Source organism: Ambystoma mexicanum, chromosome 7p, assembly GCF_040938575.1.
Source record: "Ambystoma mexicanum isolate Mex_15411 chromosome 7p, UKY_AmexF1_1, whole genome shotgun sequence".
Taxonomy (NCBI): domain Eukaryota; kingdom Metazoa; phylum Chordata; class Amphibia; order Caudata; family Ambystomatidae; genus Ambystoma; species Ambystoma mexicanum.
Genome location: NC_090939.1, coordinates 78,678,597 through 78,706,314, shown reverse-complemented (window position 1 = coordinate 78,706,314; position 27,718 = coordinate 78,678,597). Strand labels below are relative to the sequence as shown.

General features: G+C 45.9%; 1 protein-coding gene across 1 annotated transcript in view; it reads left to right on the top strand.

Moving 5' to 3' along the window:
- Window positions 1-27,718, top strand: part of TAF13 (TATA-box binding protein associated factor 13) — a 79,669-nt gene that overhangs the window by 3,303 nt on the left and 48,648 nt on the right. The window contains exon 2 of the mRNA XM_069635819.1: window positions 22,818-22,896. Coding sequence (XP_069491920.1) covers window positions 22,818-22,896 — 79 coding nt within the window. The remainder of the gene's footprint in view (window positions 1-22,817; window positions 22,897-27,718) is intronic.

Here is a 27,718-nt window from a genome sequence, read left to right as displayed (position 1 = left end):
GTTGTCTGGGTGTTAAGAGTTTGCAGGTATCACTGCAGCACTTTCTGTCCTAGAGCAACAGCAGCCGCCACTGCATGCCTCGCAAGCAGACGGAACGGGGGGCGATGAAGGCAGGCAAACCGTGACAGAGTTGTACTGGAGCAAATTACAGTGGGGTTCACCCCGGATGAAATTAATACAGTAACTACATTTGTCAGATGGAATCAAGAGTGATGGATTTGTAGGGATAATATCCCTCCCCTGTTTGACAAGTCTTTTTCCCGGCCATTGGGTGGCAGCAAAGGGCAGCACAGAGAACTAGCAACTGTCCATTGCCGACTGCCTAGTAAGGCCTACCTTGAGGTACCTGTTGTTGTGGTTGAGCGGCGGTAACATGACTCTGGATCCCTATCAGAGGCCGCCGGTGCCATGGAAATTATGGAAGCAGTTATAATGTCACCAAAAAACGTACAAAACAATCCCTAAAAATTGAGCAGAGAACCGTCCATATAACCATGTGTGCAAGTGTGATGGATTTGAAACTGCTAGGAGGAATAATTTAGCTTTTAAAAAAAATTCAGGAGCTATAGTTATGGATTCTGCCATTAAAGTCAGTTCTGCTAAACATTGGTGGGTTTCTACCTAGATGTGCATGCCAGCCACTGGGTGCATTATTGAACTTGCCAAAATCCACAAATAAGACGCCCCTGTATATCTTCTGCTGGGCACAAGTAATTGGCATGCCGAGTGCATGCATAGCTGCAAGAGGGCTTCACTGTTAGATAGTCAAGCTTGCTTGTTCAGTAAACATTGTGAACCCGATTTTAGTTGACTTAATCTGTCATAAAAAGTCTCTGCAATTTATTTTTATTGTTGCTCAAAAGGGAAAATTAAACCTTGGACAATTAATAATTTATCATTACACACTAACAAAACACATTTGTGATCTGTTCAATTCGAACACATTTTAGTACCTTATCATATATTAAAATAATTACATTATCAGTAGACCATACATTCCTTGCGCAATCTCCAAAACCCGTTTGGCAAATCTAAGAACTTAGCAAATTACAAAAATGTGTTTCCCACTTAAAATAGGACACCAGAAAGCTTCCTTGTTCGTTCTGATAGTGCAATATGCACATTTGCCGAAATAAGTATTCTCTTGTCATCTAAATGTATATACTCTGCACAGATGTGAAACAGGGTTTCCTTTTTCGAAGCAACTTTGCAATAACAACAAACACTTACTACTCTAGTTCCCCTACCCCCAATACTCAGAATCTCTCTGGTGGGCACTGGGCAATGAGTTTGGACTGAATCTCAAGAATTGATTTCTACAGGTAAAGTTGGGGAATTGAACTACTGAGGAAGGACATCAACCTTTTTCTCTTTGTTTGCTACACCTTAGTACAATTTAAACATTAGTGTTGAATCTTTCATCGCGGCCCATTGAAATTCTCGAAGCTTTTTCTTTACTTTCACCTGATTGCTGATTAACAGCTCAGCTTCTACATCTGCACCCTCTAAAATGCCAGCACAGTCCTCCATAAACTACAATTTAATCTGGAGGATACATTCAGGATTATCCCTTAAAGATTCCCTCCAAAGGATTTTACACCTGGCATGTGAGGAACTCAAGTTATTCTAATTTTCACATTGGCCTTTTTGCAGTAAAATAACGGGAATACTTTTGAAAGTGAAGAAGCAGTTTTCTAATAGTAATTTCTCATTGTATGAGCCCAGATGTCTGGTGGTAGATTAAGAGCTAACTAGAAGCCATGTCTGGTTTTACATGGTGACTGCAGGGATTACACAGCCAAACAACCACAAGCAATTTATATTAATTCTTTTATCCACTTGGTTACTAGTGACTTTCCTGGTCAAGGCCCCATGTGTGTTCACCGGCTGGGGCAGAGTTCACCCAAAACAAGCCATCTGGGTTCAGCTCCAGCTATAGCTTTTTCTTTTCCCAGGGAAGCAGCTGCCATTTTCCAGGAAGGTACTAATTGCCTACAGGAGAGGTTCAGTGCTCTAAAAGGCCAGACTCTACTAGGCCAAAGTAACTCACACCAGGGTGTTGATTACTGGAGTCCTTATTAATGTAGGCAGGCAGAGCAAAGGGGCGGAGTCAGTGTAGCCCAGGTGAGTGCTACAGTCCACAGAGAAGTCCCGCTACCTTGGACTTTCCAAGGGCTCCCAAACTTCTGTTCCTCTTCCCATATCGTGAAGACACCGCCCTCTGGATATGAGCTCGCCAGGCAAGATTTTGAACTAGAAGGAAACCAATACACTGTAGTCTTTTTCCTATACAAGGTGTGTGTGGGGGGGGGGGGTCAGAACTGAGAGGCTGACACAGAGATATAATTCTCCACATTAGCCATTTTATTAATAAAAAGGGGTTTAGATAAAGGCCTAACTTTCCCTGTCCTAACAAGAATGTCCCTTCCTATAAAACTAAAACTACAGCAGGTTGACCTTGTGTCCAAACTCAATCTAACCCTCGCAATAATACATACATAAATGTGCAACGTAAATCTTTCAAAGTTCAACTCAACAGAAAAGTGAAATAACTCAAACCTATAACTTCAGCAAAACACTTTTTATCCAAGGGTTGGTTCCCTTTGCCTGGGTAATGTCAAGCAAACAATTCACAATATTCTGTGTCAAGACCAGTCTCTTAAAGGCATTACAAATGTCTTTCTACCAATACTCTCATCAAGATGATAAACAAATGTTCTTTCCATGAGACTCATATGATATGATATGATATGGCATTTGTAACGCGCCTATACACAAGCGTTTCAAGTGTTTCAAGGCGCGACGAGGCAGGGAGGGGGAAACGGGGGAAGACAGACAACGATCCTACTAGGCCAGGTGTCATTCAGATCGCGCAAGTGCAGGGGAAGGGGGAAGGGACAAAGCGCAAGGGGAGGGGAAGGGGCAAGTGCAGTACAAGGTAAGTATATATAATAAAATGAATAGGGCCAGCTGGTGGCAAGTGCAGACAAGTGCTGGGAACGGGGGCTGTAGGGATACAGAGACAGTCCCACAGAGCAGGGGTTGCCAGCGAGGCAGTGCAAGTGCAGAGTGGCTGGGCCCAGGACCGAGGTCGGCGAGAGTTGCCCAGTTGCAGATTCGGTGCAGATTCAGCGAAGAATTAGCAGGGGAGAGGGAGAGAGAAAGCAGAAGCAAAGAGGAAGGTTTTGAGGTGCTTCCGGAACCGAAGATGGTTCTCCTCAAGTTTCAGGGAGGCAGGAAGGCTGTTCCAGAGGGAGGCCCCTGCCGCGGAGAGAGATCTACCCCCAGCTCGTTGCTTCGAGAAGCGGCTGACCCAGAGGGAGTTGGAGACGGATGAGCGAAGGGCTCGGGAAGGAAGATATTTAGGAAGAGAGAGTTGAAGGTATTTAGGCCCCAGGCCCCAGAAGGCCTTGTGGACAATGCAGAGGGTTTTGAACTTTATCCTCACAGCCACTGGGAGCCAGTGTAGAGACTTCAGTCCTGGAGAGATACGGTCCGTGGGCTTAAGGCCAAGGACAAGTCTCGCAGTTCTGTTCTGGATGAAAAAGAGGAACTCTCTCCTGATCTTTCAGAACAGCAAAACAAAATATCCTTTGCAGTGTGGTGGTTTGAATACTGTTAAGGAACGTCTTTACTAATTTTCAGGATGGCAAAACAAATATCATTTTCGGAATAGGGGTTCAAACATGGCAAAAGGCACGTCTTTTTAAAGTTTCTGATTGCCAACATTTTCAAAGGAAACAGGAAAGATGAACAAATCCCTTTTCAACATACCAATTCAAAGTGAGTTTCCCGATACACACTCCTGCTGGAAACTCATCAACTGTAAACTCTTGATATCCTGGTTTACTTTCCTACCAGGTATCCTTGTCCAAAAAGGTTTCACTACCCGATATCCTTATCAGGCTTCTGCACATTCAATTTCACCTTAACTGTTACCAATTTCCCCTCATACTGTCATCCAATATCTGAGGGTTTATTCCTTTTAATAATCTCTCCTGACTCTTGGCAATGCTTGTTCCAAGTATCTCCCAACTGACCTCTTTAAGTCAGGAGAATTACACCATAGTTGCCCCTTTTGTTATTTTGGCAATGTCTCTTCCCTTAGGCAGTGCTGGTCCCAGGTTTCCCCCAACTGATATCTCATGTCGGGGAAATTGCACCACATTCACCTTTTCCATTTAGTTCCGTTAGGTTGGTACTCAAAAGTCCTTATCAGCATATCCGCACATCCAAGGGCCCCCTTCACTATAAAGCTGACTCACCAGCTCTTCGTGCTGCGGGTGAGAGCTGCTTGCGAGGGGCTGGCTCTCCACGTCAGCTCTTCCAAACTTGGCTGCCAAGATCGGCGCTGCTATTAAGGACCGTGTCTCCACTGCGCACCCTCTTCTCCATCTTGACCGGAGCTCCTCTCCGAACGCTGCAAGCTGACTTCTGGCGTGCTTCTCTCCACACAGTCGTTTGTGGGATTTCTTCTGCCACCAGCCACGCTTCCTGCTCTGCGCATTCTGTAACCTGCCTTCTCTCTCCATTCATGTTACCGTGTCTCTTCCGGTTCTTTCAGCTGCTGGTGTTTTGGGCAGAATTGTACAATCAGACCGAGAGAAAAAAAGTCAGACTGTACAGATAGTCCGAAAATGCATACCACCAAAAGTTTGAACCTTTGGTGGCATGGATTGTAGGGGGGAAAAAAAACTGCAACACCCCGCTCACTATACTGTGTGGTATAGTGAGCAGGGTGTTGCAGGGGACAGCCCCACAGCACACCCGAGGGGGGGAAAAAAAACTGGGGCTGCGGGGGTGTGAGTATAGTGATCGGGAGTTACGGGGGAAACCCCTGCATCCGCCCGTTAAAATAAATAAATAAATAAATAAACACCATGCGGCGCCGGTTCCCGATAACGGAATTGAAAGGGAACTGGTACTGCAGGGACACAGAGTGAAGAAAACGTAAGTAGGGTTTGTTTATGTTGGGGGTGTGGGTGGGAGGGATGTTGTGGGTGTGTGTATGTAATGATTTGCAGTGTTTGATTGCATGGGAAATGTAGGAATATTTCCCATGCAAACTTTTCTGTCACAGACTTTTCCGTGATGGAAAAATCACGCAGATCCGTTTTGAGCATTTAAAAGTCTGGCACTTTGTGAAGGCATCATGAAATAGTCGCAGACAACTGAATTAGAGTTTTCGGCTGTAAGCATTTATTCAGCACAAAGCAGGTTGGAAAAAGGCCTGCTTGCCCTATACTAAGGTGGGATTTCCTGATCTAAATAAACTATGGATAGTCTGCGTCAGGAAGTCCAAAGTAAGTCTGTCTGTGTCCAAAACCTAAGCTTGCCCTCACAGCTATTTGTATACAATGTGTGGGGATGTCGGCGTCAAAACAAGAAGTGTTCTAATAAAAGTTCAGAGCTTCTTCCAGCTCTTGACTTGGAAAGGGTTACACTTCCCCAAGGTACAAGATAGTTCATAATTCAAACGGGTTCCCTTCTCCAAGCTTTGTCTTTCAGCTTTTCCAAAACACAGTTCTTTGTGATATATTGAAGGCTCACTCCCCGACTTCTACATGCAAATACAAATGAATATGACACACCCCAATGGGGAATGAGTCTAGGAGAACAGGCTGCGAGAATTAAGTTTTGTTTATGTAAAATTGGCATCCAGAGAACTCTGATGCCCGAGAGCGCTCTGGCAAACATTACATTTGCAATTTATTATAAGGGCAAAAAGCGTCATCCGTGATGTCAGCTACGAATGTTATAAAAGTTCATTATGATTGGACACAAGACTACAATGTATAGGTGCCTGTAGGCGCTGCTCCTCCAGAGTTTGCTGCTTGGTTGGCGGGAGGGTGAGCGTCACAAGGTCCATCTGTCTGTGTCCAGGCAGGGTGAGGGTCAGGTCGCGATGAGGTCGGGCGGGCCCTAACTAAGCTAACATGAGATACTACCATTAGACATGCACTAAATAATGGTCACTACAACTCCTTTGAGTATATTATCATAAACCTATAAATTGCATACATAAAATTACAGCATCATCATTGGGACTTATATGAAGCACAGGGCTTAAAGTCTTGGTCAGTGAGATAACATCGATTGTGGGTTGGGTCCAGGCTCATCAAAGAGACTATAAGACATTCTGACATTTGTTAGTTCTAGGGTGCAATATACTGTGACAGAGGTCTGATAAGTTGGGGGCACACTGGGGTGGGCTTCACAGCAGGGTCATACTTCTGGTACATCAACAGAATACCTTCGTAGGCCACAGGGTTACATTTAGCAGTAATTTTCCAACAACGGGGTGAGAGGGCACAGGCAGGTTTTGTGGAGATGGATGAGCTACAAGTCATGTTTCAGGCCAGTTCACACACAGGACAGTGATCTCAGAGGAAGAGTGAAATGTTACATTGCTGTATTTGATTCAATTATCACCGGCTCATCCGTGAGAAATGGAGCTGCAAAGCTTTCAGACAGAGTGAGAAAAAGGTGGGATCCATGTGCGCGGCCCTGCAGAGGGGAGAGAATCCTTTTCGTATTATTGCAGTGAGGCCTAGTACAAAGATGGAGTCGAGGGTACACAAAATGGAATCCAAGTGTCCCGCACAACAACCCTGCATCTGCCACTGTTAGTGGGCATCCGAGCAATGGAGGCGTCCCCCATTATTGTGCAAGCAAGTGGTTTACATCGTGCTGAATGTATGAGAGGGGGGCCTAAACGACCCCTCACTCCAGCTCTTCTGGTTTGGTTAACTTTCACCAATTTCACTAAGTACAGTTCCTTAATTTCAGTTCACACCAAGTTTCCTTTATATTCAATTTCAAGCTTCTTTGCAGGTATTTTAAGTGGCTTTCCCATAGGTAGGTGTCCTCAGTTTAGGTGGAAATGTTGTACCACACGGTCCACCGATTACAGGTTGCGCAACCAACACACCTGTCTTGCCTCTTCTTCGTTGTATGCACATTGCCACTGTTTCAGCTCTACAGTGGTACTTGGGTTATTCCCATTTCACATCCTCATGATGCTTTACCATTGCTTGTTTTGCCACTATTCACTCGTTGCACTTTCATATCTTTCTATGGCTCTTGCCAATGCTTGTTCTCTCAATGTGCACAGTTCATTTATACCATAGGATTCCAGCACACTGCTTTCATTCAGTTTTCAACAATACTTACTTTCATTCGAAAAAGTGCTTATTTTCTTGCTTTCTTGCTTGTTCGTTCTTCACTCTTGGCACGGCTTAAAACCTCCTCTTGGCACTTGACAAAGCTTGCTTAAACTCACTTTCCCTTAATTCACCCTGGTTTTTTGCTCAGCTCCAGGTTATCCTTTCTTTCATCTCTTTTACAGTTCGGTATTCACAAAACCTTTCACTTTGTTTTCTTAGCACTTTCTAGTCATCGTGGTTATCAAAAGTGTTTAACAATTTGACTGAGCTGAAATTCGACTGGCACTCATAACGCCCAAATGCTCTCACTCACTTGCAAGCGACCCAACCTGCAGCAACCAAGCGGTCTACACGTCAGTGTCCCAAAGTCGATCAAGCTTCTCTGACTCACTGGGTACGCGGTCTCCAGGTGCTCCATCTCCGTGACGGCTGGGTCGCTGTGGCTGTGTCAGAATTCAGGAGCTGTGTAGACTAGGAATACCTCCGTCCCCAAGCACCGGTCAGGGAGATGCGAATAACTCGCTGACCAGTTATTGGGGCCACAGGTGACTGTAAGGAAAACAGGCAGTCAAGAAATGCAATGAACATAAGACTGTTGTACTGAAATGTATACAATAACAAGGCACCTACCACAGGGATGCTGGGAAGGACGTGTACCTAGGGAGGCGGATGGACTAGTCTCCCCTATTCGGTGCAAGGCTTGTTCCCTAGGTTGATGTAAGGCAAGTGTTGTAGAAACCAGCTGGCAATGGGTCATAGAGGCACTTGCAGGTTTGTCACCAAATACAACAGTTCCAGGAAAGTAGTCCCAAGGATATTGGAGGGCACACAGTGGTGTCAGAAGCAATCCCAGTGAACAGGAAGTAAGGAATGGGACCAAAAAAGCTCAGGACATAGGAAAAAACGGCATAGCAAAATCATTATTCCAAAGGCAGTCCGTGAGGCAAAGCAGGACAGGAGCAGTTCAAGGCATCCAACAGGAGAGTGCGCCGTGACTAGGGGTCAGGCAAATGGGAATCCAAGAAAGCGTAGCACGGTCAAAAGTCCAAAGTCAAGAAACGCCACTCGCAGGAAAAAACACAGCTTAGAAGCGCTGTTCCGGATTACGGGCATCCATTTAAGCTGTTGCATGGAAGCACGGCAGCGTGAACGGGTTCTTGTCACGTGACCCTGCTGTTATGCGAGGCGTGTCCTGCACAATCCCCATGGCATCCGCCAACGCGGCCAGAGTCGCCATTGCCTCCGCCTCCGGATTGACGGAGCAAACTGGTTACTTGTGTGACCGTACCTACGTGCCGTTTGGACACCATACCGCAGTTGGGTAAGGCGTGCCTGAACCCTGTAGTCAGGAGTGTGTGCTCTGTGTCGGGAAGAGGTACCCTGATTAGCCGTGTGCATAACAGGCTGTAGCTCGGCGTGTCTCTCCTCCAGGGTCTCCACCGCCTCTGCTGTACAGAGAGCGAGTCTCAGACCAGCTCTGCTACCAGAGACCGCTCGAAGGCTCCCGCCACAATCAGCTTCCGCTGCAACAACTCTGCAGCTCATAGGCACTTCGAGCACGCGTCTCTCTGGCTACATCTCCAGCAAGTGTTCCACTGATGATTCTCTTGGCCTCACCTGAACAGGCAATTTATACCGTCCCCTTGGCTTCAGGTGTATGCAATGTTCATTCATTACATAACGATCTTAGTACTTGGCATCCCTCTTCCTCGTCCCAGTACCAGCGTGGTGTCTATTGGGGAAAGATTCTCTGGAAAAATGGGGGGAAAACTTGACAACAGCCTATAAAGGCCTTGGGAATGGGGGACTCATTGTTAAAGGGGATTTGGGGATACTGTGTCTCACTCAAGGGTGCCTCATCTCCACTCCTCAAATCTCCTCTACCCAGGTAGCCTTCCCTCGCATATCCACTCCCGGGGTCAGGATACGATAGCTGGCCACCTGACGGGAGGATATATTGGGGGAAAAGTGAGGACGCCCTCCGGTTCCTCACGTACCCTTTCCCTATGCAGGTAGGATCTTGGTGTTTCACAGGGGATTCGAGAAAGGAAGTCGACATTTTCTTGATCTCAACCCTCCCGGTGTTCCACGGTGAAGCAATCTGGTTGGAGATTGTGGAACCACTGCATAACACTCGCATTTGTATCCTTCCGTTGGCTAATCCACGCTAAAGTTTAATGGTCTGTGATGAGTCTAAACATCCGCCTCAACAGATAGTATTTTAGGTGAACAATGGCTGTGAGAAACTAGAGGGAGTCTCACCTGCTAGTCCCCGGGGATCTCTCTCAGGTGGCCGGAGCACGGCCATCACCTTTGGATCCAGACCCCGTGGGTGGACCAGTGCGGGAGGATCACCTACAGGGAGTGGGGGTGGGGCGACCCATGGTGAGACACAGCATTCCCCCCTTTCTCGTACACATGACCCATCCTATTTTATAGGATTCTCCAATGTCCCAATGCCTCCCCTCCCCCTTTTCACACAAACACTGGGCCGAGGAAGAGGGCGACTGAGAGTAAAGAGGCTAACGCATCTCATTGGACATGTCCCTCTAATCGGGTCAGGCAAAGTCAGGCACTCGACTTAAGTACATATATCTGATACCAATTCGCTCTCCCCACACGGATAAAAGGCAGAACATAGAGACACACTCCGAGCAAAGTGTGTCACACGCAAGAGCTGAACTTCTTGGGCAAAGGCAAACCTACTGGAGCAGAACGACGGACAGAGGGACGAGAGCAAAGGGTAGAGAACCCTAGGAGTTCCCTGCAGATGGTTGTTGCCTCCAAAAGGCTGTGAAAGACATGTGGAGAAGGCCAAATCCCAGACAAGAAGGTTGTATTGTGTTTCAAGGATGCCATCGACCCTCCCTGGTGAACGGCAGTGTTGGGGATGCGAGGCCTAGCCTGTGGTATTAAACTTGACTCGTGAATTAAAGCTGCAATGACAAGGAAGGAATGCACACAGCTAGTGAGTTAGTGAGCGACATTGAAGACTGGTGCATGTTAAGCAAAGATTGAAGTTGCAACAGCATATCGCACAATTGAAGGCTGCACGTTTGTGGATTAGACCCGAAGGAAGGCAGACCTGTGGTGAACTTTGAATTACTGATAGCTGTGAAACCAGCGATACTGAGTAGCGGCGTGGTCCAGCGAAAGGAAGTAGCCTTTCGAAAATCTCTGGGAAAGGTGAAATGTTTTTGTCATGAAGTGATAAAGTGCATGAACTATAAGAAGCAAAGTGATCAAAATTAACCCAGGGGAAAGGGGGAAGAAGTAAAAAGGTGAATGTTGTACTTTTGTGCTTAAGACATCCAACTACCCAGACCAAGAGACACTTGGGCAAATAACACAAAAGTGTGAGTTGAATGGAAAGTCGAAATGGTCCTGCAGAGGTCTATAGTAAAAGCCACGCACATTCGAAAGTCTTCAACATCAGGAAAAGGTCAGAAGATGTGAATTAAGCTTGGGGAAGGGAGCACTGGAACCCTTAGCAATATATCTGAGGCAACAATATGAGGTGGGGATCTACACGAAAGGAGGGCACATTTAATATCAATGTATGCTGATGATATGCTGTTATACTTGAAGTATCCTGAGGAAAACCTGCAATATATCCTAGAAGTTATGGAGCGATTTGTGCAGCTCTCTGGCATTACTGTCAATCCTAAGAAATCATGCATAATTCCCCCTGGGGAGATATAAGGGGATTCCGCGAGAAAACCTACCAGTATTATAAATGCATTGGGAGACTAGAACCTTTAGATACCTGGGGATTGATATTTGTTATCACACGCACGGTAGAGGATGAATACAAACATAACACAGAGAAGGCAGTGGCAAGCATAGAGAATAGTATGAGATTCTGGGCTAAGCTCCCTTTGACCATGGTAGGGAGGGTGGCATTGTTGAAGATGGTGGTATTGCCGAGGTTGTTAAACCTTTTTGGGAATATACCATTTGATACCCAAGAGATTATTCGTTAAACTTCAAAGCATATGTAGAAGGTTCATATGGCACAACACCAGGAATATAATAGCCTTGTGGAAACTGCAGAACATGTATGATAAAGGGGCCATACAATTGCCCAACTTTGAGGTCTATTATTTGGCCAGTCAACTACAATATGTGGCTGTGGTTAACGGAAGACTCAACATCAGAGTCCAGATTGTTGGGGTCTGAATGTGTCCCGTTCTTTTTGAAAGAATGGATATGGCTGTCAAAACCAGAACTAAAAGGCTGTACGAGGATGTTAGAACTGGGATGGAAGATGTGGTGTAAGGCATGCCAGGTCATGGAGAACCCGACCCGTGCTCTCCGCAAGTGCCGCTAGTGCCATTGACCGGAGAGGACGAGTGTCGAGACTTGATAGTCGTGTAGATTATAAAGACCTCCCTCCCCAAGTACCATACAGGAAGGTATCAAACAACTCCCTGTGCAATCTTTGAGGCCACAGGTGATGGGTACTGGAACGGCGGCAACCCCGGAACGCCAGAAACCCCAGGCCGCTGCAAGGCAAACAAGCAGTTAACACAGAACACCAATGAAAGGGAATATCAATAGGGACAATTGAATACAGGCCAATATGAAATAGCTTACCTAATTGTGGGAAGGGTGCAACTTTGACAAAACCAAGGGCTCGCAGGGGCAAGTACTGTGGTAGGCGTTATTGGTAGTAGATGCCTGAAGTTGCAATCGGGAATAGGAGGAAGGAGTACCTTGAGGCGTTGTGGTAAAAGGGAGGAGCCAGTAGAAGTCCGTGACACAGATCTGAAATCGGGTTAATCCGGGAAAGACAGAAGACCACAACAAATCCGAGGAGCAAAAGTAATCCAAGTTTCAAAATCCAGAGGTCGAGGCAACAGGAGATCAGTTCAAGAGGCAATAATCCAAAGGGTAAGGCAAAAGGAAGCCCGTAGTCCGTGGTCGAAGAAGCCAGTAGTCGAGGTTCGAGAAGTACGCCAAGCAGTGCTAACAGGAACAGCTGTGAAGCACTGGAGAGCGCGGGACCAGGGGTTTTAACGTGTCGCCATGGGGACTACGTCACGTGAGCGGGTCTTCCATGTCACGTGATCAGGGACAACAGTAGACTGAGGGACAGAGTGCATGACAACGAGCAACTGAGGAAGACAATTCGTAAGCACTGGGAACCGGTGGGCATTGCAATGCTGGGAGATGTATGGCAAGATGGGAAGGTAATGGAATTTAACGTAATGGTGGAAGAAACGGGTCTACACACAGGGCAGTATATTACTTACACCAGACTGGTACGGCGGGTGAAAGAGACATGGTCCAAAATAGCGCTGGAAGACCAACCCGACACGGCCAAGGAAAATGATTTATGATATCTCAGAGGGTGGGCACGAGGTCTCCCGGATCTATGAACTGCTAATGTCCAGGGTGGGAAAGGAGGTGACCCAGGTAAGACGGGACTGGGAAGAGGAAGCCAGGGAACCCATGAACGACTGGTTGTGAGTGAGGGTTCAGAGATACCACAAAAAAAGTGTCCAGGAATGCGAGGCTGCAACAGATCTAGCTATATGTTACACACAGAGTGTACATGACCACCCCCCAAAAAGGATCGCTCGATTCAAGAACACCGGAATACAAACATGTCCCAAATGTGGGGAAGTGAACGCAGGGATGATGCACATGTTCTGGGCATGCCCGGAAATTGGACATTTCTGGGGAGAAGTAGCCCACTGCTTAACCGATAAAGAGATCACGCTGGATGTGGAATCTGTGTGGGCATGCATGGTAGAAGGGTTTTGTAGACCGCGCAAACTGAAACGCGTGAGTAAACCCAAGGACTTGCCTATATACTTGCCAAACGCAGAATAGCCATGGGTTGGAAAGCAAACAATAGACCAAAGGTAGAGGTTTGGTGGCACAATCTCCAGAAATCGGCAGAAGCGGAAACGGCGGTATGGAATGAGGTGGCCAATAGGGGGGGGGTGAGGAAGCGGAATCTCTGATGGCCTGGAGACACTTAGTGGCAACACTGTCTGGGTCCACCCAGGCCTGCCTAAGCAAACATGATTCCTCTGAGAATACAGAGTGGGAGGTACCCCTAGAGGAAACACCGGCGGATGGTGAAGTGAAGTAGGCTCGAGTTGGGGGGGGGGAGGGAGCTTAATGGGGAGGCAGTGGACATTTCACGGTATTGAATATGAAAATTAATAAATATAGTTTAACAAAAATAAAAAGCTTGGGGGGGGAAGGGAACCCTTGCAAGTGCTGTGTTTGAGAGGTATGAGCCCGATCGAGGGAGACCATGTGAACATTTTGTTGAACTGTGTTTTGAAAGCTGGAAAGAGAGACTTTAACGTGGATGACCCAGGCGGGCCTCGTTACATGTTTTGAACTGCCTTTGTTTTGAAATCATGAGCCAGAGTGCGTCATCCTGTCTACAGGGACCCCCTTACTCTGTGTGGTCTAACGTGGGAAGGAGAGCTGACTCGGCCACATTTATTCTTTATATTCTAATATTGAGTTTCCTTTGCATACATATTCTCCTTTACATACCTTTTGTACAAGAGATAGGACAGACATTAGGTTTTGTTAGTGTAGGCAATTTTGATTTGACGGACTCAACTAGGAATGTTTTATTTATTATTTGATGGTAGAGACTACTCCCATCTGAGCTATATTGCAAAGTAGGAGTTTTTCCAAATCTGAAGGTTTTACAAATTGTACGTTGTGTGTCAGTGTCCTACTTGTGATACCATGCCTCCCTTACAGGCCTTCTCCAATTATACTGTTTCCCCCCAGGCAGCCTCCTCACCCACTCCCCTTGCCATTGGCAGTCCTCCACTGTTCGACCCTTTTCCCACTCCAGCCCCCTTCTGTTTCTGAAGGGGGTTGGGGTGGGAGACAGGTGGTGGCTCTGCCCCTTCAGTTGGTGGCTCTGCCCCTTCAGGAGTCCAGGGCTTCTTTACTCCTCTCCCTTGAGGAAAACCAGAGGGTGTTTATCTGCCTAAACCCCGGGGATCCCTTATTCAGGTGGCCAGGGCACGGCCATTGCCTTTGGATCCAGACCCTGGGAATGGACAAGTGCGGGAGGTTCATCTGGTTGCGGGGTCCTCGGGGAGTGGGGGAGGAACAACTGATGGCGAGACATGGTATTTCCCCCCCCCTTTACAAATACCCCTGTCACATCCTATTTTATAGGATATTCCAACTTCCCAAATCCCCCCCCCTACCCTACACAATCACTGAAGCGAGGAAGAGCAGGTCTGAGGCTGAAAGGAGTACCACCCATGCAATACTTTGAACATGTCCCACTAATAAGATCAGGTTGGATGCTGTAGAAGCAGCAGGATGAGAAAGAAACTGAGGTGCAACATTTTACTGTTGTTAGGTTTGATCCCGATAAAGGGGAAACCTGGATGTGAGAGATATCTTTGAACTGTTAGGTTTGATCCTAGCAGAGGAAAATCTCACTTTGAACTTAAGTTTTGTGCTCGAAACTACATTTACCAAGAGACCTTGGTGTAGGAGAGCAAAAGTGATGTTTTAAGGTCGAAGTGGTCATGCCGAGGTAAGAGCAAAAGCCTTGAAATTTCGAAAGTCTTTGACAGCGGAAGGAGGGTGAAAGGAGGCTCAAGCCCGACGGAGGGAAGCCTATGAAAGTGCGATTGTAGCTTGTGGAAGGGAGACCAACAAATTGTGATCGAAAGGTTTGAGCCTGAAGGACGGGAACATGTACTGAATTGTGGTAACCAGACGGAAACAAACTTTTGTTAAACTAAAATGTGACGTGGGCTGGATTGAGAGAAAGCCGAGAGGTCCAGTGGATAAACTAGTGACTTTTCGTGGAAGGCCAAGTGGGCCCTGGTCCACGAAACAAACTGCATCCTTGTGTCCGAAGCCAGAGTGTGTCGCAAGGTCCAAGAGTGCAGCCTTTCCCATGCTCCAAAACATGGGTAAGGTGTTGTAGTGTAGTGTAGTGTAGTGAAGTCGTGTCTTGTCACTGGCCTGGGTGCTTGCTGTTGAATGTTGGTGCATGGATGTAGAATGCAGCTCAGGAGAATGTTGGGTGGATCTGTGTGAGAATGTTCTGTGAGTGTCAGTTGGGGGTCTGGGCTGGGTTGAATGGATGGCCGGTGGGTCAGCTCCTTTATAAGTTAATGTTATACCTTCCCATGTTCCTGTCCATGTCTACGCGTGCTGTAGGTACTGATAAGAGTAACTGGAGTATTTGTACAGATTGTACATATGTGAATAATGCCTACCTGGAACCAAACCTAGACCACAGCTGGTCTGTGATTCAAAAGTGCACTCTGGATGACTAGCATGAAGGCTTTACAACATAAGGGAGTTTACTCAGCCATGCTGACGTTTCTTTTGAATACTGATTTTCCTTTTTGTATTATACATGACGTTTACACATTTATTGTATTGGAAAGAGGGCAGTAATTAGGTGTATTAGTATAGGCAATTTTATTTTGAATAAGTACTGACTAGGACTGTTTTCTTTTTGTTTGATGGTCGCAAATACTACCATCTTAGTTATAGGGGAAGATGGGAGTTTTCCAACCCCTTTTAAACCATCAGTAAAGGGTTTGAAACGTGCAGCTCTTGTGTCAGTGTCTACGTGTGAAACCATGCCTCCCTCGCACCATCCAGGTCGCGTGGCGCTCCACCCACCTCATGATGCTTGTTGCTTCTCCCAGACGGTGTCTGCTCCTTCCAGTGCATTTCCAGTGACCCCAGGTTTTTAAGTAAGTTTGTTTAGGGCCTTTGTCGTCCTGTGTGGATTGATATTTTCTTTGTCCCACCGCCCCGGCCGGTGTCTTTCATTCAAACCCTATCTGACTGTTCTCTTGGTTAATGTTGCGGCATGGTGGGCTGGCGGTATCTGGGTTCAATTTGTGACAGTTTGCTGGGTGGTGGGCAGGTGATGCTGGGGTTTGTGTTTTCGGACAGACTCGCCAGACTTTTCCCACTCTCCTTGTTCGTGTTTCTTTTCACCCCACAGTAACAGTACATGGTTTACCTTCTAACCTGGACGGGCGGGTCACATTTCTCTTCTACACGGACAAGGCTACAGTGCTTAATTTGTAAGAAAATAGGTGCCAGGGCCCAAATATTTTCTAGCACGCCTGTTAAACATTGGGGTGGACAAATTCCCGCCGGATCTATTCAATGTTAACAAAGGAAATTACAGAGAATGCTTTTTTACAGATACTTTTTTAATGAAAAAATACAGAATTATTACTATATTTTTATTTGGTGGGGTCCCTCCCCCAAGCCCCCCATTTGCCTCTAATTTTAAACTCTACCCAATCCTTTTTAACCCACCCTCCATATACATTTCGGCCAGTGGCAAACCTGACGTGGCCAACAAAAATGTTGTAAAAAGTGGCTTGTTCCCAATTCCAAACATTTGTAGATAAGGAAGACTTGTTGGACAATCTTCAGTCAAGATTTCGTCCGAAGCACGGCACAGAGTCAGCTCTTCTAGCCGTACATGATGACTTGCTCAAGGCTGTGGATGAGGGAAAATCAACAGTATTGCTCATGCTGGACCTGTCTTCGGCCTTTGATACTGTGAACCACCAGATAATGGCACAACAGATTGGCAAGTGGGAAAAGCATCTAAGGAAGTGGTGATATGGTTTGAATCATTTCTCAAAAGATAGATCACAAAGGGTTGTACTGGATGGATTTATTTCTCAGATGGTGGAGCTGGGATGTGGGGTCCTTCAGGGTTCTTCCCTATTTCCCCCCCCCCTCATTTTCAATCTGTATTTCCACCCAGTTTTCTGAATATTTAAAAAGTATGGTTTGCTGTTTCATTCATATGCAGATGATACAGCTATATATGGAACTCCAGCATAGTCAGGATGCCTTTGAAAAAATAAATCGATGCATGGAAGAACTTAAGGAGTGGATGACAGCTACAGTTAAATGCAGCAAAGACAGAAATTACACTGTTCGGCCCAAAGAGTAAAATGTCACAGGATAGACAAAATCCCCCACCACCGATTCTAGGTGAACAATTGCAGTACGCCAACAAAGTTAAAAACCTAGGCTGCTGGTGGCAGGAGAATTTGGGGAGTGAGAGTCTGATGGGAGCAAAGGTAAAAACAGTACATTTTGCATTGCGCTCACTACGGAGTATATTACCCTATATTCCACTGGAAGACAGGGCGGCTGTGGTGGGGGCAATGACTAAACACCACTTGGACTACTGCAACAGCTTGTTAGCGGGAATCCCCAAAAAAATAAATGGACAGACTTCAGAGAGTGCACAATGCAGCAATTAGAGTAATCGGGAACCTTAGAAAACGGGATCATGTCTCATCAATGCAGAGATCCATCCACTAGTTAAGGGTGTAGGATAGAATTAAGTTTAAGATGGCATGCCTAGTCTTTAAATGCTTGAAGGGGCTGGCACCCGCCTATTTGGCTGATAAGATTACACCATATCATCCCAAAAGGAACTTGCGTTCAGAGGATACATTCCTGATTTGTAGTCCACGGACTAAATATGTATCAAGAGGAGATAGAAGTTTTGGAGCCTTTAGCCCCAAAGTCTGGAATGAACTCCCATTGGAAATCAGAACGTGTGAAACGTTGGACATTTTTAGGCAGAAATTGAAAACTTTCCTGTTTAAATAAAGGAGGAAAATGACTGAATTAGAACTCTATTGTTAGTTTGCCCTTTCTGCTGTTTAATACTGATCTTAGTTGTCATCTGCGCCCGAATACGGTTCATTCTGTCCGGTGCGCGTTATAAATTCTTCAAAATCAAGGACTGGATGCAGGAAAGCAGTTTTGGATGACAGCCACTGATGCACAGCAACGCAAAGGGTTTCACTTGCTGTGGCTAGACCACCTCCTATCTCGGGTCCCCTTGATGCTAGGACCTCAACATTTCCCCACGGTAAGTCTTATGGCACAAGCTGAAGATCCCCCAAGTTCCAGGCTTCCACTCGGAACAGCGACATCTGCAGCACGGTAGCCCAACTCCGAGCTGGTCAGCCACTGGGCTGTCCAGGGGTACTTGTGAAGGTTCTTCTTCGTAGGACTCTGAGCTGACCTCGAGAATGGATGTTCCCTCCACGCCAAGGGTCGCAGCTCCTTCGCAGGTCTGCTGGATCTCTTCCACAAGGGAGGGCTCTACCAGGACAGCAGCAGAAGTTAGTGGCCAGGTCTCCTTACAGGTCTTGTAGCTGGACAGGATTCTTGGCTCCTTTGGTTTCTTCCAGGAGTTCTCTAGAGTGAGTGCAGGGGTCCTCTTTTTATCATAAAAGTCTTCTAAGAGCTGAAACTCCCACTAGCCAATGACAGAAAACACACACACACAAGCACGCACGCACACACACACGCACGCACACCCCCCCACTCAGACACACCTCACTCAGACACACGCACACCCCCCACTCAGACACACACACCCCACTCAGACACACACACCCCACTCAGACACACTGTTAGGGGAATTCTCATTTTATGGTTAATTTCCCTTACCTAAAGAGTCCCCTAGCAGCTTTGCTGGATTGAAGGGTTTGTTTCTTTTTACCTGCTAAGAGTGAGACTCTTTTTCCCCACTCTTAAGCATTTTTGTTATGTGTGTTTTTGCTATGTGTGTTGTAGGCTATTTTTGGGTTTAATGCCTATGGGATCTTTCTCAACCCCATAGGAACCATCATTATTCGCATGTGTTAAACAGCACCCTCAGTGCAGTGACACAGGGGTGTCGTAGCGACCCCCAAACATAGACTCCATACCCTGGGGCTGACTACTGTCTCCCAGTGTATGTAAAGTCTCCATTTACTTTGCTAGTCAAATCCTATGAACTAAACCAGTACAACCCATCTTACTATGGAGGTGTTGGAAGGGGTTAATAGTTTTTCCCCTATATTCATTTTCGAGAGTGTACCCTACAGTACCTCTCTCAAAAGTTTCTGGCTGGTGGCAGTGGTTACTACCATAAATATTCGACCGCAAATATTTCTCTATGGGATTTCCCCATTGTTTGAGGGTACCACATTTTCTGACAGCCTCTAACATACTGCCGGTGCATTTTAATATTAACTTTGCACCGGTAGGTTTTATTTGCCAGAACATTAATATAACTTCTTTCTTGTGTTTTTCTCTACAATCCTAACCCAGGTCGGGGATCCTTTGTTCGTCCGTTTGGCGGGCTTCTGCCCAGAAGCCCTCCTTCCGGCGCCACTGAGTCTGGGGTGGGTCCATTGTGTGGGAGGGGGAGTAGTACCCCTGGACAGGGTTGCCTCAGCAACCCATGTCACACTTTATCCTGATGGGCTGGAGGGTCTCCTGCCAAAATGACCACTCCACTGTGTGAGTGACAGCTAGGCTGTATGAATGGGGATCCTTTTGCATAAAAGCAGGGTCCTGAGGACTGGAAGAGCAAGACGTCGCACTGGCACTAAGAAGCCGAAGAGGAGAGGAAGCCAAAGACATCTGCAACGACTAAACCACCGTTGAAGTCCTGCTGCAGCGTCTCACCCTTTTTCTCCACACGACGAGAGAAGGTCTTCACCTGCGAGAGCCTTCTTCCCTTGAGCTGGTGGGGCCATCCAGTTTGCCAATCGCCTCCCCGGACCTGCCTTGGTCGAATCCCCTGTACCCAGTACTCGGAGGCCGGATAGCCAGGCACCAGTCCACCCGGACCGTGATTTAAAGGAGCATACCTTTTATTCGTCGGGCAGCACCATGGCTGGTTTCATCCCTGGGTAGTGCAATAACTCGAACCTTCATCCACGACGAGAGCCTCTCTTCCTCTGCCAGATCACCCGAACTGCAGGAACTACAAGGAACAACCACCACCGCAGTAGCCAAATCTCAGTTTTAAGGTACATTGTTCCGCCAGGCCCCCCTTTCTTCGCGGTAGTGCTAAAGGTGTTTTATATCCTTTACCTACCTATTGGGTTGGCCGCCCCTCTCTCTTAACATTGTCTTTTCAAACTTTTGCAACCACCTCTTCAAATATCGTTAACCAAAGACTTGACTGCAGCTACAGGAACATTTTTCTCCTGGGCCCTTGCCCTGTACCACTAACTCTGGCACAGGCCTATTGACTCTGGTCACATTGTTAGACCTTCCTTCTCAAGATTGATTCTCCATTCGAACTGTGTGGTGCACCCCTTTCTTATAACTACTCTTTCTTCCCTCTGCATAATCATTGTGAAATGCCATTTTGCTCAGTTTTCATTTTAAGTATTGCCTACACTGATGCACTGTTTTGCTGAACTGGTTCACAACTGATGGGAAGTGTTGCTAGGGTGTATAAGAACCTATTTCTGAATAACCTTTGTTTTCCCTCCCTTGTGAGAAATTGTTAGAGGATCCCTTGTGTGTAGTTTTCACTGTGCTGTTTTGCTCAGTTTTCACTCTGGTTCACTTGGTCTACAATTCATATAGGGAGTGTGTATATTTTCGCTTGACTTAATTTAACCTGCTTGATACTTGTGATAAATGTGTTTGATTAGAAGTTCATGAATAACAATGAGCTAGCCAATGTAGAACCCTGGCCAGTGCACACTGCATTGCTCGAAATTAAGGTTCAATGAGCAGGAGCTAAAACCAGCTCCTGGGTGTCAGGCATCAATCACCAAGGAGGCAGGAGCTACGCCTCGATAAACAGTAGCGGGTATGCAGCGTACCACAAATCGTAACACATGAGTTGCACAGTAATGTTTTGGCTATTATGTATGATCCATTAGGTTTAAATGTGTGCTAGATGTGTCCTGGTTCTTCTTTACTAACATTTTCAAACACTCAAAGTTAATGTCACATATGCATGTTTGTAAGGCACCACTTGGACTGTGGAGCCAAAAGTAGTTCCTGGGTGCTGTTGATCTCAAGGTAACCAGGCTCTCCTAAGGTAGAGGTAGGAGCTAAATAGCTCCCAGCTGTTCCGAACCTTGCACTGGTGTTATATTACTATGACTGACTGACTTAAAATAATAAAGTTGCCAAAACACCACAACAAAATCAATCTGGACTCAGCAATAAGTGCAGGGCCTCAGGAAAAAAATTCCAGGGCTTAGACCTGACCAGCACCCCCACAAATTGAGCACTCCAAGGCTCAGAACTTTAAGACCACTACGGTGGTGATATGCGTGGTAAAAAAGATTAATAACATAATACACAGTGATTTGATAATGTCCTATTATAAACTGGCAAAGAGGCGCTAAATGGGTTTGCCGGAAGCCGGCAATGATGTGCTAACTATTTGCTAGCAAGGATCAAATATACCTAAATACAGGGATAGAATATTGTTTATGCATCAAAATCGTTGGAGCCTTATAGTGTCATTCACACTTTAATTGTGTAACTTTTGTACAGATTTCGTTTTCTGACAGAAGATTTCTTGTATGTTTCAAGGTACATTTTTTAAAAAGCATGCACATTTCTGCCAATTTAAATGTGCTATCCTGAAGGCAGCTATATTTGGATATGAAGTGCCTTCGTTTCTGGCAAGCAAATTTAATGTGTGGAGTTTCCCTGTGTCTTACTGGTGAATCCAGACCATTATACAAATACTATAGGCCTGCTACAAAGACGCATGTCACAAAGCTCCCGCCCCTGCACACCGTTATATTATCTGAGTTTCATACTCCGGGGCTCTTTCTCCTATTACGGTGGGGCAATAGCACTACAGTTTGTCCTACATTATGAATCTTTGTCAAACCTTCTTCCCAAGTGCCCTGCTGAAATGATGGATGTAGTAGAGCTGACGCGAGACTTGCATTCCCTTAGTGTGAGGCAGGGTTTGGCACAGCTCCACTCTGTCCTTGCACACCTACTGAAGTCATGGGGAAAGAGGTGGACAGAAAAACGGGCTCCAGTCTCGCCCACTGCACCATTATCCAAGCATCTTTCCATGCTCTCTGCTGTAAAAGGGGGTGTAACAGTGCAGGATCCACTCCCTGAACGTTGCATCAATATTAGAGCTTCATTACCAATAATCCTGCTACTCCAGGGACGTAACCCCTGCCTTACATTGTGCATCATTGTCAGAGGTGGCTTCCCCGGAGACCTGCTGTAATGGATGGAATTTAACTGCTATGGCCCCTGTGCACCACACCGTCACCAAAGCTTACTTGTCATGGCCCCTGCTATAACTGGGGATGTAGCACCCCATGGGAATCATTACGAGTTGGGTGATATTCCGGTGGTATATCAAGAATACCGCCCAACAGAATTAGCGTTGCCGCCACTTGGTCCGGTGGATTTACTGTGGATTACAAGTGGCGGTGGTGCAGTTAATCCCCATTTTTGGACTCTATGGGGCATGTTCAACAGAATAACCGCTGGTTAATTTTGCTGATTTACCCCCCACCCAACTCAAGGGCTATACTCGTAGTATGGCGGTGCAGGAAAAGTGGCAGTAATTCCGTTAGTGCCAATTTTTCCCCGCACCGCCATAATTGTAATGAGGCCCAAATGTCTTTGCAGATCTATTTTCTTACAGGCTCTGCTGCAGTTAGTACCATAACCCCAAACTCTGCACCAGTCCATTGTCATAACTTGGAGTAAGATCTCTGGTGATTAATAGTAGCTTTGCAGCCCACAGTGGAGCCTGTGCTTACAGTCCTGTTTGCTTACTTACATTGCTTCTTGTTATCTACTAAACAAACTTCTTTTATTTTTTGCTTCTGCCCATCCTAATAGTTTGAAGAAGACAACGATGACCTAGGAGGTGGTGCAGAAGGTGGACAGGGACGAAGGAAGAGACTATTTTCAAAAGAATGTAAGCTTCAGCAGCCCTGAGTGTTGCAAGTTATTTTGCAGTGTGATTTCTTCTTCCCAATGCAAGAGGTGCCATTGCCATACAGGCTTCTATAATGTATAAAATTCATGACCAGCTTAGTTGTCACATTGTTTGAGTTTTTTTTTTTTACATACATTGAACTGGTTGGTGCATCAGGTTGTGCTTCACTTTACAACCTCTCAATTGTGGCTCGTTCTTATAGATTTCCCATGTCATAAGGGTTACCATCAACGTACCAAGATTTATTATGCTTACAATGCTTTACATTCTAGGACGTTGAGGCCCATGTTTAACACTGCAAAATGAAAGTTCAAGTCTCTGTCCGACAAGTCACGCTCCAGAAACTGAGCTTGTTCAAATTTACAGAAAACAGACTAAAAATATGGGAAGCTGTCTTCTATGTTGATAGCGCCGCAGCTGAGGCGAGCCTAATAAAAGAAGGATCCACAATTGTGCACGAGCAGTGAAGGGCATACTGGGAAGGTAGTGCTTGCAAAGGAGAGTGAGTGACAAGAAGTAGTACAGGGCATAAGGTTATCCGGAGAGAGAGTCTCAACACTATACCACCTGTCGGAGCGGAAATAGCAGGAGTTCTTTTTTAGTTTTTAGTGTTAAAAAGATGGTGTAATTCGGCCTCTGAGAGAGAGGTCTACAAATCAAGCTTACTCTCAATACCCTGTGACAAATCTGGCACTATCGTCACTGATTCTCTGGAGGGAAGCTTGCCTTACCTGGCCAGGGAAAGGCAGAAGCTACCGGATTGGACACTGGGGGTGGCTATCTGTGGGAGGACCACGTGGGAGGAGACAAGCTCCAGAGGGATAAGACAAAACTTGACCGAAAATGTCCTAGTCAAGACACCACAGTATTCGATGACAACCATGCACCTATACAACATACCCATATGGCCTATTGTGATATAGATATATGATAGGGTATTTATGTTATGATATGGCATCTATGAAAAGCATAGGTATTCCCCGTCAAACACATTATTAGTACTGGGACCAGGAAGAGTGATGGAGCAAGTAAGATGGCTACGACCAGTAAGCCAACACAACGCTCTAATCTTGCAGGACGGGGAGGTTTAAAACTGCGACAGTTGATGAAGCGAGGGGAGAGAGTCAGAAACCTAGTGAGTTGATGACTGGGTCTGCCGCTGAAGAGGACACTGTATGCGAGCGAAGCGAAGAGAGAGCAATTGAGGCTGACAAGGGAGACGTGGGGGGGGGGGGGGGGGGAGCAAAGCAAAGGAGGCCCATGGCGTGGTTGCCCACCGGAGCGGAAGCCGTATGCTGCAGAAAGCCGCAACGCAAGGACCGCTCGGCTGACAGAATGCACACTGTGTCAACGAAGAAACCAAAGAGACTGAGATGCGAGAGAGATGACAGACGCCCGGTAAGCCTTAGGAAGCTGAAATGGCTACCGGAGCACCTGCAAATGAATGCTGTGTTGCAGAGGTAACGCGAGGAAGGCAAAGCCTTTGAAGAAGTTGGGATATTTGCAGATAATGTTGAGAAAGGGTTGGCGACCCAGTACATGAAGAGAGGAATTAATGTGAATGGTAAAAAGGGGCCAGTGGCTAAAAACTGTGAAAATAGTGTTACGAGCTTGGACAAGAGGGCAACCCAATATTGGATAAGCCTAAAATTGTGGATCAAAGACAGAATTATCAGAGAGAATAAAAGCCCTGGCATAATGGTGAACCAGGCAAATGGGGAGGCTGGACTCAAAACTTACTGGAGTGAAAGAAAGACCGAACTTGCATTTATGAAAATAGTGTTAACCTGGCAGGAGAGTAAATCAGAAGTGAGAATAGAAGTGAACTGGCATTTATGAAAACAAATAATATCCTGGCAGGAAAGTAAACCGGAAGTAAGAAAGAAAGTAAACTTGAACTGTGGGGAAAAAGCAACAGGGGAGTACACCAGGAGTGGAAAGCAGAATACACTTGATATAAAACTGTGAGAAGCAAAGTATAAAAGGGAGGAAGCCTGCCCCTTTTTGGAGGATCAATAAGAAGGACATAAACATCCTGGCAGGGTAGTATACCAGGAGTTTCAAGAGGAATAATTATGGAAGAAGGGAAGTGTTGTAATCCCTTTTTGAAAATACAAAACCTGAGAGAGTACACCAAAACTATGATTGAATAACCTTTTGATTACCAGAAGAAATCTGGCGAAGGGAAAACCCCTTTCCTGCTGGAACGTTGTTATTCTTTTCCCTTTCACACCTTACAACCTTTTTCATTTGGAACTTGGAAAGAAAGCTACAAGTAATAGCTTATGTGAATTCCCTTGTACGGATTATATTAAGTTTAGAATGTAAGGGTCAGTTTAGGGTTTGTACACAGGACAGCGGACGCTTTTGTTTTGCTTAACATCCTAACACAGGCGTTCCTTCGTTTTGTTGAGGCAGGGAAACCCCTTGTAGAAGTAGGGCTAGGTAGGATTTCCCCCAACCATCTTACTATTTTGAGAAATAAAAGTCTTTAACCATAACCAAATATGCCACTGCGTATGACTCTTTTTTTGTCCCTTTACTGCCTTCTGCCAAGGGCACTGTTTTGCCTCTATCACTGTCTAATGACATCCTCCAGCAGCTTCCCTGTAGTGGCAACAGGACGGGTTCAAAGGTCGCGTATGCTTTGCTAAACACAGCTGCTTGAGCCCAAAATTCTAAGACTCATGGGCGCTTTCTAACTGCAAGCACACCAGATTCAAAATTAGAAGACTGGTGAAAGCTGGTAAACATTAGATATAAGCCATGTCTGGTTTTGACATGGCGACCACTGGAATTAATTAATTCTTTTTTTATTGTTGTTTTTTAGTCTATAAAAATAAGCCGTTCACAAACAAATACAGTAAAATAATAAAATTAAAAATCACACTGAAAGAAACTTCCAAGTTAAAAGGAAAGAAACCTTTTGATCATTAAGCTGCCCATCACAATTAAATTAGTACAAGATGGTTTTCAGCACAGTTTATCAGATCACAACCCACCTCCTTAAGAACAAATCGTCCATGAGAAACTATGTAAACTAAGACTCTGCTAGCTTTTTGATGGCAGCACACAGAAATGCGTAAAGAGCTACAATCTGTTTCACCCCATTTCTCCCACATGAGTCTGACCCAGAACAGCTCTGAGAGTTCTAACAATCCCAGATAACTCAGCCTCACATCCCCAAAAGATGCACGATGCAGAACCATATGTTTCAGAGATTCCTCAATTGAGTGCTCCGTACAGAACCTGCAGTCGATGTTTAGTGTGGAGTTATCCCATTTGCTCCTCCACTCAAGAGTTGGACATTGGTTTAAGGGGAAGCGGATGTAGACCCTTTGGATTTTGGCACAAGGAAATAATGACACATATTGAAGAGTTTCCCCTCTCTTCCTTCAGAATTTTGTGTACTCACTATAAAGGGAGAACGTAGCCAGTAAATCGGAAGTTTCACACCAGTCCGCCATGAACAACTTCTTTTTCACTAAGTTCAGGGTGATCTTTGGCTCTTCTGTTGATGAGCCTATAAGGTGCAGGATCTTGCACATTTCTCCCTTGAAATCATTGATTGAAGTTGCTGACTGTAAGGTGTAAGCTTCCCCCAGGTTCTTGTAAAGTGAGTTTTTTGGAGGCTTAAGTATTTTATCATAATCTGCCAATTTCTTCCACAGAGCCCTTCGGGCTAAAGAGACCAGGCCCAATTCGTGCCTTATCACTGCCTTTGGTAACAAGTTTGTTCAAGCCCAAGGTTTCTTTTCCATAGGCCCTGTAGTATGTTCAAGGGGGCCCCCATGTCAAAAGGTACTATGGCCAACCTGTACAAAATAGTCGTCTCGACCCTCTGCAAATTGAACTTAAGCAGAGGAAGAAGGGAGTAGCGGCACAACTGAGAGTAAACTCTATTCATTTATGCTAATGGAGTACAATCGCCCTTCAAGAATGTTTTGAACTATCTCTAGAGGCTGCTCACCCACCTTCCAAACAAAGCCTCTGAGCGCCATTTAGTTGAAAACATGATGACCTTGGATTTATTCCCGTTTACCTTCAAGTTGTTATTCACGGCAAGTTGTTATTCACGGCGTTTTGGTGGAAAAGAATCAACTTCCTGTAGAGACCTATTGGTGTTTTATCGAATAAAATGTCATCAGCAAATGCAAGCCAGTTTAGTACCAAGTTGCCAATTTTCACTGGGAATGTGACTCCAGACTCCATTCAAAATAAAGTCTGAGATATATAGGTTGAACAAAGTGGGGGCCACAACGCAGCCATTCCTTAACCCTACAAATGTAGGGACCTGGGGCTCTAGATGCCTTTTGCGTGCCCTATAGCTGTGAGAAACCAGACGGTGTCTCTTCCTGGGGATCTCTCTCTCTCCGGTGGCCAGGGCACGGCCATCGTCTTTAGATCCAGACCCTGGGGGTGGACCAGTGCTGCAGGATCACCTGGGTGAGGGGTCTTCGGGCAGTGGGGGTGAGATAGCCGATGGTGAGACGCGGTATTCCCCCTTTTTTTGTTTTGGTCATCTTCCCCATCCTATTTTGTAGTTTTTCCCGAAGTCCCAACCCCCTATCCCCCTTTCTTTACACAAACACTGGGTCGACGATGCGGTGACTGAGAGTAACCAGACTAACCTCTCACATGACACTGGACATTTCCCGTTAATTGTGTCAGGCAAAGTCAGGCACTTTACACTAAGTGCATACACCTGATACCAGTTGGCTCTCCTCACACGAATAAAAGGCAACACCTAAAGACACACTCTGAGCCAGGCGGAACACGAATACAAGCAGAACTTCCGGGA